The sequence below is a fragment of the Sorex fumeus genome, unplaced genomic scaffold (genome assembly GCF_029834395.1).
Source record: "Sorex fumeus unplaced genomic scaffold, SorFum_2.1 ptg000028l, whole genome shotgun sequence".
Lineage (NCBI taxonomy): Eukaryota > Metazoa > Chordata > Mammalia > Eulipotyphla > Soricidae > Sorex > Sorex fumeus.
This window is the reverse complement of record NW_026606085.1, coordinates 16,256,881-16,273,688: the sequence shown is the minus strand read 5'-3', so window position 1 is coordinate 16,273,688 and position 16,808 is coordinate 16,256,881. Positions and strand designations below refer to the sequence as shown.

General features: G+C 51.2%; 1 protein-coding gene across 8 annotated transcripts in view; it reads left to right on the top strand.

Annotated features, from left to right (window-relative positions):
* Nucleotides 1-16,808, top strand: part of GRAMD1B (GRAM domain containing 1B) — a 217,054-nt gene that overhangs the window by 101,934 nt on the left and 98,312 nt on the right. For 6 of the 8 annotated variants that reach the window (XM_056114931.1, XM_056114932.1, XM_056114936.1 and 3 more), the window contains exon 2: nt 11,857-11,934. In XM_056114931.1, the coding sequence (XP_055970906.1) occupies nt 11,857-11,934 (78 nt within the window). The remainder of the gene's footprint in view (nt 1-11,856; nt 11,935-16,808) is intronic. The other 2 variants (XM_056114933.1, XM_056114935.1) reach the window with 1 other exon arrangement.

Below are 16,808 nucleotides of genomic sequence, written 5' to 3'. Positions count from 1 at the left end.
GTACCAGGCATGCTTTCCTTCTATGCTATCTCTCTGATCAATTTCTTTCTAAGCTTGAGACCTCGTATAACACTGTGGTTTACGAAGTGGTTCCTAATGCCGTTGTTTCAGGAATTTCATGTTCCAACAAAAATCCCACCACTAGTATGACCTTCCACCAGGGTCCCCAGTTTCCCACCCACGGGGCAGGCCCCAAATAATTGACTTTATATTGCTGGTTACAACAAAAGGGCAAATGGAATTATCCAAAAAATGGTGTGGTAAAAGAAAATTTGCGAAAAATTGTTCTATATTGCAAAGGTATTGCTGAAGCCATGGAGAGTTTGCTGAATGTTTGAGCCTCTTGTGATATTATTTTCGCTCGTGAGTGAGGTGGGCTTCTCTGGAACTTTCCCATGTAATTTTCTGTGCTCCTACTGGACTGTCAGTATGGGGAAACTTGGAGCGCCAGAGCGGTGGAGCTGGGAAGATTCAGGGGCGCGATTCCTCTCCTGAGATGAGACTGAAGCTCTGACGCAGGACCCTTTCTATGCGGGAGCCTGTGTGTGGGGTGTGTGTAGTGTGTGTTTGCGGGGGGTGGGGGTGCTGCAGGATCTTTAGCCCACCCTTCAGGTCAATTTCTTGAAATTTTAAGAATTCATTAATTTTTATTAAAGTACCAGTAATAATGGGGTTGGAGCAATAGAACAGTGGGAAGGGCATTTGTCTTGCACACAGCTGATCTGGGTTCAATCCCTTGGCATCCCATAGGCTTCCCCGAGCACCACCAGGAGTTATTCCTGAATGCAGAGCCAGGAGGAACCCCTGAGCATTGCTAAGTGTGACCCTCCCAAAATAAGAAATAATTACAAAACTAAAAGTAGCAATAATGGTGGCAGGACCTGGCACGGTGTTGAGTGAGGCATTGCGACACTGAGTTACACCAAGTGTGAGTTACTGAATTTGAAGCAGTCACCAGTGGCTGGGGCAGCCAGCAGGCCACTCTGCAGTATCCACCTGCCCCTCCCCTGAAGTGGAGGACAGGCCCCAGAGAGGTGTGGCTGAGGATCGCCACCTTGCCAGGTCACAGGCCTGTGTGTGAGAATACGATGAGAGCTGTACTGCATTCCGCATGAAATATGATGTCATTCCACCTTTCCCGGTATGCTATCGCACAGGTGCTGAGAGCGATTCTAGATGTCCACGGAGCTTATGCTATGAGGCCAGTAGAATGTGTGCTTGCTGAGGATGAGAGTTTGTCTCTAGACCCTGAGGCCTCGTAGGTGTCTGAGCTGTTCAGTGAGTGCCCCAGTAAATACTGGGAAACGTTTTAGGACAAGTAGAAGAATGCCTGAGGCTATTTTAACAGAGAAAAGAAAAAAGAATAGAATAGAATCCTTTTTTTTTTTTTAGCCTCTTTTTTTTTTCTTTTTGAGTCACACCTAGCGATGCTCAGGGGTTATTCCTGGCTCTGCACTCAGGAATTACACCTGGCAGTGCTCAGGGGACCATATGGGATGCCGGGGATTGAACCCGGATTGGCAGCATGCAAGGCAGACTTATAATACAGTACCTACTGTACTATCACTCCGGCCCCCCTTTTTTAAAACACTCTTCTGTTTTGGGTCCATACCCGCGGTGCTCAGGGGATACTCAGTCTTCAGGATGGCTCCTGGTGGTACTCAAGGTACCGTGTCATGCCAGCAGTAGAATCTGGGCCTCCTGCACGAAGGAAATGTGTTCCAGGTGACCCAGACAAGTCTGCACTGACACCTAACGTTGCTCTGAGATTATTCCCCAATCCTACCGGGTCTGGCCCCCAAACCAGGATCTAACAATAACAACGTGTGTGTTGTAGCCCTTTGAATTATCATCCCAACCCAACGAAATCCTTCTTTGTTGAATGCAAGAGGGATGCAGTTTAAAGACACGAAATAGTTTAATGTCAGACACACCGCCATGGTCAGATGATGTTCGGGATTTGGCAGTCATGCGAATGTGGTGGGTTCGGTCACTGAGGACAGGTCCACCGGTCAGGAGGAACAGAAGCTTGAGCGTGAGCACCAGCAGTTCTCAACCTTGGTCAACCGCCAAACGCATCGAGCACCTTCTAAAACGTAGGTGTTCCTGAACAGGTCCACTAAGTGAATTTAGGGAAGGAGCAAGGGATCCACATGGTCAAATTTATTCTAATATGGGATTGGGCGGGGGGAGGGGTCAGGAACGAGGCACACCTGGCAGTGCTCAGGGCTTACTCCTGGCTCTGTGCTCAGAAATCACTCCTGGCAGATTTGGAGGGTGCTGTGGGGTGTGTGGGATTGAACCCAGGTTGGCTGTGTGCATGGTAAGCCTCCTACCCACTATACTATCTCCCTTTGTACTACCTCTAAAATGATGGAAGTTGGGCATTTACCAAATTTGATGGAAGTTGGGCATTTACCAAATTATATATTTTTTTCAATAAAATATGTCTCTAAAGGGAAGGAGGGGGGATTAATGTGTCAAGGGAGACCAATTCTAGCTTCTTTTCGATGTAAAGACGTCGTCATGGGTATGTGGAAACGTGAAGAAACTATTTACTAGAGTGCTATCGGTGCACAATAAGTTAAAAGATTTAGCTTGATTCTAAATTCCTGCACCTTTAACCAGTTTCCCTACCTTTGCTGCCGGTTCCCATGAACCCAGCCGTGAACTTAAAGCCCTCCTGCTAACTCTGTAGACAGATCACCCACTTGTCCCTGGAGCGTGTTATTTTCTAGGTAGAATTTGAGAGAAGCTGGCATTTCTTGGCAGTTCCCCAGATCGCATCTGTTTGCTTCTTTTGTTATTAGACTTTCCCGGGCCTGCTTGCCAGGTGCCAAGCAGACTTGATGCCCTTTGATTCTCTGCTTCTTTGTGACCTGGACTTCTTCACCCCCGTACTTAAACTGAAGTGCTAAGTTTTTATTGGTGGGTAGAATTCTGCACGTTTGCTTGTTTTCATTTTCCTTTTTGGGCCACCCCAGGTGGTGCTCAGGGCTTCCTCCTGGTTTTGCTCTCAGGGATCACACCTGGTGGAACTCAGGAACCATATGGTGTGCCAGGGATTGGACCTGGGTTGGCCACATTCAAGGCGAGCACCCTACTCCTTGTACGATTGATCCAGCTCTGTAATTTCACGTGGGAACCCAGGTTTTCTGACCCGTGATTTCTCTGTGCTCCTACGTCTCTGGTTAGTGGTCACTTTCTCTTATTTCCACCCCTCTCCAAGCATTGTCACTGTCACTGTAGCACTGTCCTCCCGTTGTTCATCGATTTGCTCGAGAGGGCTCAGTAACGTCTCCATGTGAGACTTGTTGTTACTGTGTTTGGCATATCGAATACGTCACGGGGAGCTTGCCAGGCTTTGCCGTGTGGGCGAGATACTCTCGGTAGCTTGCCGGGCTCTCCGAGAGGGGCGGAGGAATTGAACCCGGGTCGGTCAGGTCGGCTGCGTGCATCGCAAATGCCCTACCACTGTGCTATCGCTCCAGCCCCCCCCCCCCCCGCCCAAGCATTGACTGCTTCAAAATCATTTGCCAACTTTACAGTAAGAGCAACTGAAGTTCCTCGCTTTACAGTAAAAGGGGAGTCAGAACTAGATCAAATCCTGAGCTCAGCTCTGGCGATTGAAATTCCCAAACCTTAATCCTCAACACAATTGTTATTTTTTGCTTTGGGAGCCATACCCGGCCTTGCTCAGGGGCTACTCCTAGCTCTGCCCTCGGGGATCACTCCTGGCAGTACTCAGGGGACCCTATATGGGATGCCAGGAATCGGACCCAGATCAACTGCGTGCAAGGCAGACCCCTCCTCACTGTACTATCTCTCCAGCATCCCCTTAGCACAAGTTAAAAGTGGTACTTGATGAAGATGAAGTTATGAAATTTACATACAAGTGGTACTACATGGAAAGTATCATGTTAAGCGAAATGAGTCAGAAAGAGCGGGATAGACACAGAAAGATTGCATTCATCTGGGGAACATAAAGCAACAAAACGGGAGACTAACACCCAGGAAGGGCTGAGATTAGTACCAGGAATTTTGCTCCATGACTTGAAGGCCAGCCACACGTGCTAGGTGAAAAGGAAGCTCAGATAGAGAAGAGAGCACCAAATAAAGGGTGTTGTGAGGACCCTCCCGGGGTGGGAGAGACATGCTAATAGTAGTCTATAGACCAAACATGATTGCCACTCAATGCCTCTCTGGCAAAACACAGTACCCAAAAGAAGAGAGAGAGAGAACAGTGGGGAATGCCCTGCCACAGCGGCAGGGTGGGACGGGGGTGGGTGGGTGGGGGGATGGGGGGGGAGGGATGCTAGGACCCGTGGTGGGGGAGGATGGGCACTGGTGGAGGGATGGGTACTTGATCATTGTATAACTGAAACCCAAGCACAAAAATTTATAAGTCTATAAGTGTACTTCATGGTGTTTCACTAATTAAAAAAATGATTAAAAAAAAAGTGGTACTTGATCCCTCAGTGTTCCAGGAAATGAGCTCAGAGGAAAAGCAACAAGTCCAGGTTATAGGGCCGGAAGGAAACGGAGCCAGGCCAAACTTAGGCCCGCCTGACCCTACGCTGTTTCCGCTATGTCCCCTGCCAGTTATTTCCCATTATTTCCTCCCCTGTCCTAATAAATCAAATATAAATCAATCAGAACCACTCTGTGCCTCTCACAACTTCCGATTAGTCTGAGATAATGAGTGCTAATACGCTTGATTGCGCCAGTGACAGCCCCTGTCCCACGCTGAGCATGCAATCGATTTACCCTGCCCGTGCTTGGTGTGGGCCCAAGCTAGGTTCTGGGAATAGTACTTTTCAGCCGAGAGTCCCCAGGGCGACCTAGAACCCCCTGAATCAAGATCACTTCTGGTATTGATCGCGCCGGCTGGTAGAAAGAGCCATTGCTACCTCACACCCATTCAGAGAAGGTGCTGGCTAATCTTAGTCACCCTCGCAATAAAACTGTCCTCTGCAGAGGACAAAAGGACACCTTCCAGACGCCCTGTGGGTTCAGCCTGTGCTTTCTGCACATGCTCCCTGGTGGGGGAGGGAGGGAGCTGGAGTTTACCCAGAAGGCTGTGCTCCCTGAATTTCTGTTCCCTGGAGTATGCTTTGGCTCAAGTTACAAAGGAGCTTCATGGGCACTTCCCTGGTGACTGCTTTAATGTGACCTTCTAGGATAAGCTTCCTGTGCTTACTCGCTGGTACTGCACCAAACTGGGATGCTGGCTGGGATGTGGCCTCTGGTACTGAACCAAACCGAGATGCTTGCTGGGATCTGCCTTCAATGTGTCATCCCTCAAGAACACTTGAGAATTTTTTTTTTAAGAGCGTCCTCCTCCCTTTATTATTAGTGATACAGCCTGTGCCTTGCCTTTTCACAGACACAGTGATTTTTTTTTTAAATCTGGAGCCTGAATTCACAGCAGGAGGCACTGCAGTAACAAGTTTCTTCTCCAGTGTCCGCTGGGGAATGGCCCGTTGCCGGGTAAAGCTGGATGTTCAGACACCCTGTGTCTAGGCGGTCATTCCAAATCCAGCTTTAGGGCGTTTTCTGTTTTGTTGTCGTTATGTTTTGCTTCCTCACACATTTTCCTTCTCTTCGGTTCTCCTGATGTGGGTAGGCCCCACGGATGGCTCCTGTGAAGCGGGGAGGAGACAGACGGTCACTTTCTCCCAATCTGCCTCTGCCACCCAGGACCCAGGGTTACTGGGTTCTTGTCTCATCTTGCAGAAAGGAATTTCAGGAATAGACCAGCAGTGAAGTGGAACATTTTATTTGGAGTTTTTGAAGGGAAGAGAAAGTGGGAGAGTGGAGAGTAAGGTGCTCAAGAGAGAACCTGGGCTTCTCCAAGTGCGGAGAGAGACCCTACACACATCCCAGCATTAAGCATGAAAGCATGAGAGTTCACATTTTAAGAGGAGAGATGTGGGAGACACATGTGCTCAGGTGACACATGTGCTGGCCTATGCAGCCACAAGGGCTCAGGCAGCATAAGCGCGCCCTTCCTTTGTTCAAGGGGGCCTTTATAGGGTTTCTCCAACCTGCCCCCTTGTGGGGCGGCTACCTAGGTCAAAGCCCGTTGCTAAGGAGGTTGTCAAGGGGATAGAGTTGGGAGTGATGATGGTCTTTGAAATTCCTTTCCTGGCCTTTTGTTCCTTGCTGGAGCTTCTGTCAGAGGTGCAAGTCCAGCCTCCTCAGGGTCTGTTACGGACTGGCATTGGTGCCAGTTCTCTGTGAGGTCAGGGCTGTCACTTCCCAGAAAATTTACTGCCATTGCCTTGGGAGGGGGCCCTTGCCTATCTGTCTGCCTGCCTACATCACTTCCTCAAGGTTTCTCCAAATTCTTCTCCTTTTCCATAAGCTGTGGGGCCCGGACTGGACAGCCTCAGGAGTCTAAGGACATACCCTGGACCTGTAGGCATTCCTTACTCCTCTGGAAACATCTAGTATGCTGGTGACACCATGTATCCTCATGACCCCAGAAGACGGGCAGATTCCCTTAGGAGCAGATGAGCTGTCGGTGTTCACACGAGATTTTTTTGTTTATTTGGAGGTCATAGCTAGTGATGCTCAGGGGCCAATCCTGTCTCAGTGTTGGGAGTCACTCCTGGTGGTGTGCAGGGGATTGTGTGATGCTGAGGATCCAACCCCGGGTTCCTGCATGCGATGCATATTCACCACCCCCCCCCCCCTTGAGTCATCTCTCTGGACACCCCGTTAGAGAATTTTTTTATGAGAAGTTTTATGAGTGAGTGAAGCAGTGTCTGAACGCTGGGGTGAGAAGTCTGTTACATTTTAACTTATTTCTTGGGGTTGGGCTGATTAGGGTTGGCTATGCGGGTGACCAGCAGGGACTAGCCACAGTCCCTTCTGTTCAGCACTCACCTCCCTGACACGTCCATCCACACATAGTGGTGCCACCCTCCCTGTTGAGAAGTTGCAACAGGGAGCCCTTGGGACTCCCGTGTCCCACGGGGCGCTGACAGTCCCTGGTACCGGCACCGTGTTTGGTGTAGGAAGCCGGACCGGGATGCATTTCTGCTCCTCCTGAATTGATCCAAAGCTCAAGCCCCATCGAATGTGGTGTGTTACTCTTGGTCTCCTAGTGGTGTCAAGTATGAGATGTTCTGCTTCCTCACACATGTTCTTTCACGGGCCTTAGAGGGAAATGATCGTTTTCTCTGCTGTATTTCAGTGACATTTCCTATGTGCTTCTCAGAGTGATATCTCAAATGCAGTTGATTAAACAGGCTCTTACTTTCCAGATTAGACTGGCCTGGAGGACAGACCTGTGTGTGGTTTGTGTCTTTAATTTTCTTGGCCCACGAAAACGGCTGGCCTTGGACCTGCTAATAAACTCTAGCATTTACACAGCACTTAAGCACCAGGGAGACGGTGTGGGAGGTATGGTGCTTACCTGGCATGTGGTTGAGCCCAGTTCCATCCCTGGCATTGCATACAAGTCCTCCAGCACCACAAATAAAATAAATAGTTGTAAATATGTTCCAGGCACCATTATATTTTTGTTGTTGTTGGGGGGGGCACACCTGCTCAGGGCTTTCTTCTGGCTCTGCACTCAGGGATCACTCCTGGCAGGGCTCAGGGGACTTATGGGGTGTCGGGGATGGAACCTCCATCAGACCCAGGCAAGGGAAATGCCCTCCCTGCTGTCCCATCGCTCTCCCCACTATTCTCTGTTCGTCACATTTCTTTATTCTTTAAATCTTAAAAAGCTCCACAAGGTAGAAGCTCTGGTTAGAGTCTATCTCCGCCTTATGGACACGGAAAGTGATGTTGAATCATTTGTTCGAGGCCAGCAGGAGGAGTTTGTGTGCAGTACCAGGCGTCCTTTCCAGGGCTGAGACAGACGTACCCATTGCCTTGGGCTTCTTTGGGGCTCATTTTCTGACTCTGCTGCGGGGTGGGACCATACCTGGAACCAGTGACGTCACCGGGAGATTTGCTTTCACCTGCGACCCTCTGAGGTCGTGTCTAAGCGATGGAAAGCCAGCAGGGGGCGCCAGAAGCTGGTTTTAGGTCTAGTTCCCCAAGAACCACCAGCCTTGAATTCTGGTTTAGTTAACAGTGCCATCTAGTGGGCGATGAGCTAATAGAGCAGCTCAATTTTCATTTTTTTTTATTTCATTTCATTCAGCTCAATTATTTCTCTGAAACTGGGTGCAGGACTCTTTCATTCTGGGAGCACCCCTACCCCCTGCCCCTCCTTCCACATTCCTTTTGTTTATTGCCAGGTCTCAACAGCCAGAAGAGGAAGGTGGTGGTGGGAGAGCCAGCCCCTCCTAGCTTAAGTGGCCTTGCTGGCTGAGCCACCCAGCAGAGTAGAACCACGCTTTTTTTTTCTTTCTTTTTTTTTTTTTTTTGCTTTTTTGGGTCACACCTTGCGATGTTCAGGGGTTACTCCTGGCTCTGCACTCAGGAATTGCGTCTGGTGGTGCTCAGGAGAACATATGGGATGCTGGGAATTGAACCCGGGTTGGCCGCGTGCAAGGCAAATGCCCTACCCTCTGTGCTATCGCTCCAGCCCCCTCCACCACGCTTTTTTCCACATCCCCTCCTGCACTTGCTTCCGACGTGGTATCCGCTTTGGGGCTTTAGCCCCCATTCCCCGTGGGTTGCCTGCTGCAATGTAAGGCTTGTCCCAGGTGTGGCACATCTGCCTTTACCTCCAGGGATGATGCCGGAGGCTGTGGACAAATCCCAGATAGACTTTCTCTGTATCTTCTTGTTACGGCAAAGTTCAGACCCAGTAGTTGAATAGTAACGAGTAATAGGACAGAACAACGTACTGTGGGAAAAAAAGCCAGTCTCAAAAATGTCATTGTGTGTGGTACCTTCGGAGTGTGGTTGACCTTGGGTAAGGGACACCGTGGAAAGTGAAAGCTCAGAGAAGGGGTTGGGAGCGTGGCTTCTGGGCAGAAGGTCCTGCCCACAGCGAACAAGAAACAAAAATGTGCTTTGCGGGATCGGAGCCATAGTACAGCAGGTATGGCATTTGCCTTGCATGCGGCCGACCTGGGTTCAATCTTCGGCATCCCATAGGGTCCCCCAAGCACTGCCAGGAGTGATTCCTGAGTGCAGAGCCAGGAGTAACCCCATGAGCATCACTGGGTGTGACCCAATACCCCCACAAGAAAATGTGCTTTGCATGGTGTGAATGAGAGAGGAGGGAATGGCGTGTCCCTTGGTTTATCAGGGAAGACTGGGTGGAGTGCTGTGCTGTTCTTGTGTGTGTGTGTGTGTGTGTGTGTGTGTGTGTGTGAGAGAGAGAGAGAGAGAGAGAGAGAGAGAGAGAGAGAGAGAGAGAGAGAGAGAGAGAGAGGAGAGGGGAGGCAGAGTGCATTCTCCAGTGATCATTACTTATTTACTTCTTGCAAGACTCGCATGTAAGAACACAAAAAGCCGTGTGCTTCTCAGGCGTCAGCCCTGACCCTAAAGACTGTTCAGGGCAGTTTTTTTTGACCTTCACACCAGCAAATCAGCCGCAGCCTGGCAGTAGACTCGGGTACTAGACTGATGGCTTCCAATCGTTTTCCACATGCGGGCCAGTGGTTGGAGTTGAGGGTTCGCAGCCTTCAAGGGTCCTGTCTCTGGAGGCCTGGTGTTGCTGTGGATGAGTCACCAAAGAAGAAAACCATTTTAATTAGCTGGAGTATGGGTAGCACTGTAGCACTGTCCTCCCGTTGTTCATCAGTTTGCTTGAGCAGGCACCAGTAATGTCTACATTGTAAGACTTGTTGTTACTGTTTTTGGCATATCGAATACGCCATGGGGAGCTTGCCAGGCTCTCCAAGAGGACAGGGCAATTGAAGCCGGGTTGGCCGCGTGCAAGGCAAACGCCCTACCCGCTGTGCTATCGCTCCAGCCCAGGAGTCTAGGTAATAGTGATTTTTATGGTAAAGGAATTTATGATTCATATAAGTAAACAGATAAAGGTAAAGGCCCTCCCGTTGTTCATCGATTTGCTCGAGCTGGCCCAGTAACGTCTCCATTGGAGACTTTGTTGTTACTGTGTCTGGCACATCGAATACGTCACGGGGAGCTTGCCAGGCTCTGCCATGCGGGCGAGATACTCTCGGTAGCTTGCCGGGCTCTCCGAGAGGGGCAGAGGAATCGAACTCGGGTCAGCCATGTTGGCTGCGTGCAAGGCAAATGCCCTACCGCTGTGGCAGGAGGTAACTTTTTCTTCTAAGGGACTAGATTACATTTTTTTTGTTTTGATTTTGGTTCCCACCCGGCAGTGCTCAGGGCTCACTCCTGGCTCTGCGCTCAGGGCTCACTTCTGAAGGTGCTCAGGGGACCATATGGGATGCCGGGGATCATACCTGGATCAGCCACATACAAGGCAAGCACCCTAGCATTGTACTGCCGCTCCAACCCCATAGTAATTTTTGTGTCTTGTTTTTTTTTTTTGTTTGTTTGTTTGTTTTTGGGCCATACTCAGTAGTACTCAGGGGATACTCCTGGCTCTGCATTTAGGAATCACTCCTGCTAGTGCTCAGGGGTCCATATGGGATGTGAGGAATCAAATCCGGATCAGCCACATGCAAGGAAAGCACCTTACCTGCTGGCTGTACTGTCGCTCAGGCCCCCTTAGTAAATATTTTCAACTCTGGCGTCTAATGGTCCTACTACTTAGCCCTTCAGCTCTGAACTGTTTAACTACTTAGCTCTGCTTTGGTAGCAGAATAGCTGCTGGGGTCAGTGGAAGCACTGGGTGTGGCCGTGGTCCAGTAAAAATTGATGACCTGGAAGCTGAATATTATAGAACTTGTACTTGTCATGAAATACTGTTTGCCCCAAACCATTTAAAAACAAACAAACAAAAACACTATTCTTAAGCCTCAGGTTATAAAAACAAACAAAAAACTTGACAGCCCAGATTGGCCTGGGAGGGTGGGGGCTGTCATTGGCACCTTCCTGATCAGTATTTGATCATGAGCAACTGCTGAAAATGATTTGTTGATCAGCTGCATGTTCGGTGAGTGTCTGGAGACTTGTAAGCAGAATTTCTTGTTGTTGTTGTTGTTGTTGTTGTTATTTTGGATCACGTACACCCGGTGATGCTCAGGGTCACTCCTGGCTCTGCACTCAGGAATTACTCCTGACGGTGCTGGGGAACCATATGGGGTGCCAGGGATTGAACCTGGGTCTGCTACGTGCAAAGCAATCGCCCTCCCCTCTGTACTATCACACAGTGACCTGAACAGGTGTTTCTTTCTCTGGAAGGAGACCCCTTTGAATTCCTCTTTTCCTTTTTTTTTTTTTTTTTTTTTTGCTTTTTGGGTCATACCTGGATTACTCCTGGCTCTGCACTCAGGAATCACTCCTGGTGGTGCTCAGGGGACCATATGGGATGTTGGGAATCAAATCCGGGTTGGCCGCGTGCAAGGCAAACGCCCTACCTGCTGTGCTATCACTCTAGCCCCGAATTCCTCTTTTCCTTAACGCACCATCCAGAACTCTCTGGGCCGCAGCCTCCGCCCTCCAGGGGGGAGGAAGCGGGAGTTGGATTTTATTCAGACTTTATTCTCCCTCCCCCCTCCTCCCCCTGGGCAGAGAAACTGGCCTTTGCCTCCAGGCTCTTCCTGCCTTCCCAGCCGGTGCTCCGGGGAGGTGGGTGAGGTAGGGGAGAATGAAGGCGGGATTAGGGGGTGTCTGCTGGTCCCTTCTCTCGGGCCACCATCCCTCCAGCACCCGCCCCGTCCGTTCACATGGGGGAAGTTGCGTGCTGGAGTTTTGTAACCCGCTTCTTGGGCTCACTGGGCTCTCCCTGCAGTTGGGCAAGAAGTGAACCGTTTCCCTCTTGTCTGTCCCTCTGTGTGTCCCCAGCAGCCAGCAGAGCAGCCAGCAGAGCAGCCACGACGATGACTCGGGCCGACTCCTGAGCCCTCAGGTGCGGGAAGAAAGGTGAGCTGGGTGTGTGTGGTGGGCGGTACGGCTGAGGTGGCCGGTGATGGGTGGGGGACCGGGTTTGAGGCCTCCTACGGGGAAAGGAGACTCAGGTCTGTGCCTAAGGGCCGAGGCCTCCTCGCTGGGTTGGGGGACGCCTCCTTGGCGGCTGGCCGAGGCCGGGCCATGGATCTGAGAGGTGCTGCGGCGTCTGCAGGCTGGGTACAGGGGGGATGTGCGGGCAAAGGGGTTTGTGTCGAGTTGGGAGGACGCTGAGCCCAGCTCGGAGGAGGGAGCGCAGGGCCACCAAGGTTGGTGTCCTGCTGGGTGGCACGTGTGAAGGTCTTGGGGGAACAGGGCATCTCCTGAGGCCCCTTTGCTGGTGTGGGGCCCAGCTGCGAGGATGGGCCGGCAGCTTCTGTGATGCTTGGGCAAGGGTCTGTGGGAACCGAGGACAGGGACTGCTCTGAGGCCACGCAGAGAAGGTCCAGCCATGTCCCCGGGGCCCTGTGCTGTGACCACATCAGAGCGAGAGCGAAGAGGCCTGAGTTAAGACCCGGTGTTCCTTCATATGGTCGGAAGCAGTGAAGGGAGATCTCTCTAGACGGAAACGTGTAGTTCGCTGTGTACATTTATCTCGGGGTTTGGATTCAGAGATCTGAAGGTTCTTACTCGGGGTCCTCCCTCTCTGTGCCTGGCGGCCAGACCGAGCAGGGGATCGAACCCTGGACTTCTGCCTCTAGGTGAGTGGCTTCAGCCCTCGCACCCGGCTGAGTCCCGGGTTTCCTAGATTCTGATCAGAGTGGTTCCTGAAGGGCAGGGCTCGCCCAGGGGGCCTCGCCTGACAGGATTGAGTGTTAAAGAGTAATAACAAGACGTGTGAAGGTCTTATCTGGCAGCTAACATGGTGCAAGTCCCAACCTTTGAAAGTTTGGTGAGTGGAGAGCTGGAATGTGGATTAGAAAGAAGAAACAAGGGTGGGGCCTTTCATTCTCAGTCTTCAGTTGTGCCCTAGTTTTGTGCGCATTGTTAGGCAAAACTGACAGTTTTGACCAAGGCTTTGACCAAGGCTTGTCCAAGGAGACATTGGAGCTGCAAATTCAAGGTCAGCTGCTACCTAGTGCCCTTCCCTACCAGCTCCGAGCAGCCGGTCTCTCCCTCCAAGGCTTCCTGGAGTTCAGAGGCACCTGGGGCTCAGACTCTCCCGCTGGGCAGCACCTGGTCCATTTGGGGATCGGGGATCGGTGTTTGCCTGGGCAGAGTCTCACCTGCTGCCCTTCTGTCCAGTTTCTTTGTTCTCTGCTGCTTGGGCGTTCCTGGTGCTGTTTGCTCAGGCCTTCATGCATCACGCTGTCCTCCAGAACGTGGCCCTGAGGCTCTCCAGAAAGGGCCTTTGGGTCCTCACCCGGCTCCCCTGTTGCTGCTGGGCCTCCCGCCCAAACTTCTGCCCAGAAACGCCTTCCCTGGGCTCCATCCCCAGCCCTGCCCTGGGACAGCCGCCTGCCACCCCTCCTGGGAAGGGGCACAGTGTTTTGCTCCCCCATGGGCTGTATAGAAACCCACGAGCGCTTATTTATTTATTTTTGCTTTTTGGGTCACACCCGCGATGCTCAGGGGTTACTCCTAGCTTTGCACTCAGGAATTACTCCTGGCGGTGCTCGGGGGACCATATGGGATGCTGGGATTCGAACCCCAGTCGGCCGCGTGCAAGGCAAACGCCCTACCCACTGTGCTATCACTCCAACCCCCAACCCAGGAGCCCTTTAATCAGAAGTTGTTTCCTGCTTTCTGCTCGGTGGAGACCTCCTAGGTACTCAGGGCCAGTATCTGCTCACTCTGAATTATGTCTGTCTGTCTGTCTGTCTCCCTCCCTCCCTCCCTCCCTTCCTTTCTTTCTTCCTTTCTCTCTCCCCTCCTTTCCTCCTTTTCTTTCTTCCTCTCTCCTTCCTTCCTTCCTTCCTTCCTTCCCTCCCTCCCTCCCTCCCTCCCTCCCTCCCTCCTTCCTTCCTTCCTTCCTTCCTTCCTTCCTTGCCTTCCTTCCCTCCCTCCCTTCCTTCCTTTCTTCCTTCCCTCCCTCCCTCCAGCCCTCCTTCCCCACAGCCCTCCCCCACTCCCTTCCTTCTTTTAAAATTCTTTTGTTTTTTGGGCCATACCCAGTGATTCTCAGAGTTTACTCCTGGCTCTGCACTCAGGAATTACTCCTAGTGGTGCTCAGGGTACCATGTGGGATGCTAAGGCTCAAACCCCAGGTCAGCTGTGTGCGAGGCAAACATCGTACCTCCTGTACTCTGACTCCAGCTTCTTTTTTTTTTTCCTCTCCTGAGCCAGCCAGGCTTCTCTTGGTGAGAACAAGTCCCCAGGGTGCTAATTAATCATTTCATCTCACTTCAGCAACACCCTTCCACTACACCTAATCCTTCCTCTAATATGTTTCCACCCAATTAAGAGTCTCTCTGGGGTGGGGACATTGGCTGTCCTGGGGCGAGGATGAGGTCAAACTCAGAGATGCTTTCAGCTGTGATGGGGTTCCCCAGTAGGGGTCTGCCTGCTGCCTTATGAGACCGACAGTGCCCCTGCCTGGTTAGACCCTTTTCCTACACTGGGTGTCCTGGTGTAATCAAATCACTGGCAGCTCTTCCGGGGCCATCATTCTTGAAAACGGTCAAGTATGAAGTAGACGAGATGGACCCTTTCCTGTGGCCGCTCCTGAATCTCCATAATACCTGTTCAGTGGTGGTGAAGGTGGTTTCATGGAGTAGGTCCCCTCCCCCCTCCCCCCAAATTAACATCGGCTTTATAATCCTTCCCTGTGAGCTTTTTTTTAAAATTATATAATTTATTTATTGAATCACTGTGGGAAAAGTTACAAAGCTTTCAGGTTTAAGTCTCGGTCATACAATCATCAAATACATTTCCCTTCACCAGTACTTATTTTTCATCACCAAGAACCCCAATATACCCCCCTCCCAATGCCTGTGAGGCAGATGAATTCTAGTTAACACTCTGTCTACTTTGATTAGATTCATTGTTTCGACAAAAGATGCACCATTATTATTTAGCGTTTACACCCCAAAATCAGACCTGTTGCCTGTGAGCTTGTTTGAACTGTTTAACTAAACACTGACTTTTTTTTTCTTGTATAAGGCTCAGAATGGACACAACATTTATTGGTTGTATTTTGTTTGTTTGTTTGGTGTTAGGTTTTGGGTGTCACACCTCGCAGGACTCAGGGCTCACTCTCGCTCTGTACTCAGGGATCACTCCTGGCATGCTCAGGGGATCATATTATGGGATGACGGGGATTAACCTGGGTTGGCCACATGCAAAACAAATGTCCTACCCACCACACGATCTCTCTGGGCCCTGGACACAGTATTTAGAGACACAACACTTACCATACTATTAGTATGTATGTAGTAAGCCCACCGCCCCCCCCCCCAAAAAAAAAGTCCAAATCATAATCTTGTCCAAATGCCTCTACATGGTATTCAAACCGAAGGGCAGTGGAGATTTTCTTCCTCACACATTCCTGTACTTGCGGGGAAGTCTCTGGAGGCAGGACTGGGCAAGGGGTTCGGACACAGAGGGGGTCATCCTAGCACCCAGGTGCAGCACGGAGCTGGTGCCTGAGGGGGCGTCGAATCTGTCTGAGGAAATGGGGATTTTCTGAAATAGGAATAATCTTCCCGGGTTTCCAGTAGAAAGTAAAATACTCGACTTACCTGATGTGTTACCTGTGAGGCCAGGGACACCAGCCCCTCTTTCTACTTGGTAAAGCCAGGCCCCACTTAGAAAGCGTTGGTTTCCAGTTTCTGCCCATGTGGGGGGACACTTGTTAGGACTTCTCAAGTCATGAGAACTGGGCTGGAGCGATAGCACAGCGAGTAGGGCGTTTGCCTTGCACGCAGCCAACATGGCCGACCTGAGTTCGATTCCTCCGTCCCTCTCGGAGATCCCGGCAAGCTACCGAGAGTGTCTCGCCCGCACGGCAGAGCCTGGCAAGCTCCCCGTGACGTATTCGATATGCCAAACACAGTAACAACAAGTCTCATGATGGAGATGTTACTGGGCCCGCTCGAGCAAATCGATGAACAACGGGAGGACTGTGCCTGTGAATTTAAAAAAATCATAAAATTGTGTGTTTGGGCTGGAGTGATAGCACAGCGGGTAGGGCGTTTGCCTTGCACACGGCTGACCCTGGTTCGGTTCCCAGCATCCCATATGGTCCCCCAATCTGCCAGAAGTAGATCCAGTGTGCAGAGCCAGGAGTAACCCCTATGCATCACCAGGTATGACTCAACAAACAAACAAACAAACCCCCCAAAAATAAAATAAAAATTTGGGCTACAGGAACCATATGGTGCAGGGAATTGAACCCTGGGCTCCTATATGCGAAGCATCTATCACTGGGGCCAGCTTGGTGGTGCTCATGTGGCACTGTTCATGCCAGTGGTGCCGGGGTTCAAACCTGGGTCGGTGCATGCAAGGCCTGGCCCTTGACCCTCAGACTGTCTCCCCTACCCCACAGATGTTTTGTTTGTTTTATGGCTAGGGGCCATACCTAGCAGTGCTCAGGGCTGACTCCTGGCTATGTGCTCAGGGATCACTCCTGAAGGGACTCAGGGGACCAGATAGGGTGCGAGGGATGGAACCCAGGTCGACTGTGTGCCAGCCAAGCGTCCCACCTGCTGTGCTGTTGCTCTGCCCTGTCTCCACAGTAGATTCTCAGAACCTGGGACGCACTGGAATTAAGGCTGCTGAAGATCAGCCAAGCTATTCTGAGGGGCCTGGGGCCTTCCAGAAAGCTCCACAGGGTCCTGGCCGATGCTAGGGGCCGAGGGTGTCGGGGACCCGTCATCTGGGCCCCACATTGCCTGGCCTTCCTTAGGCTG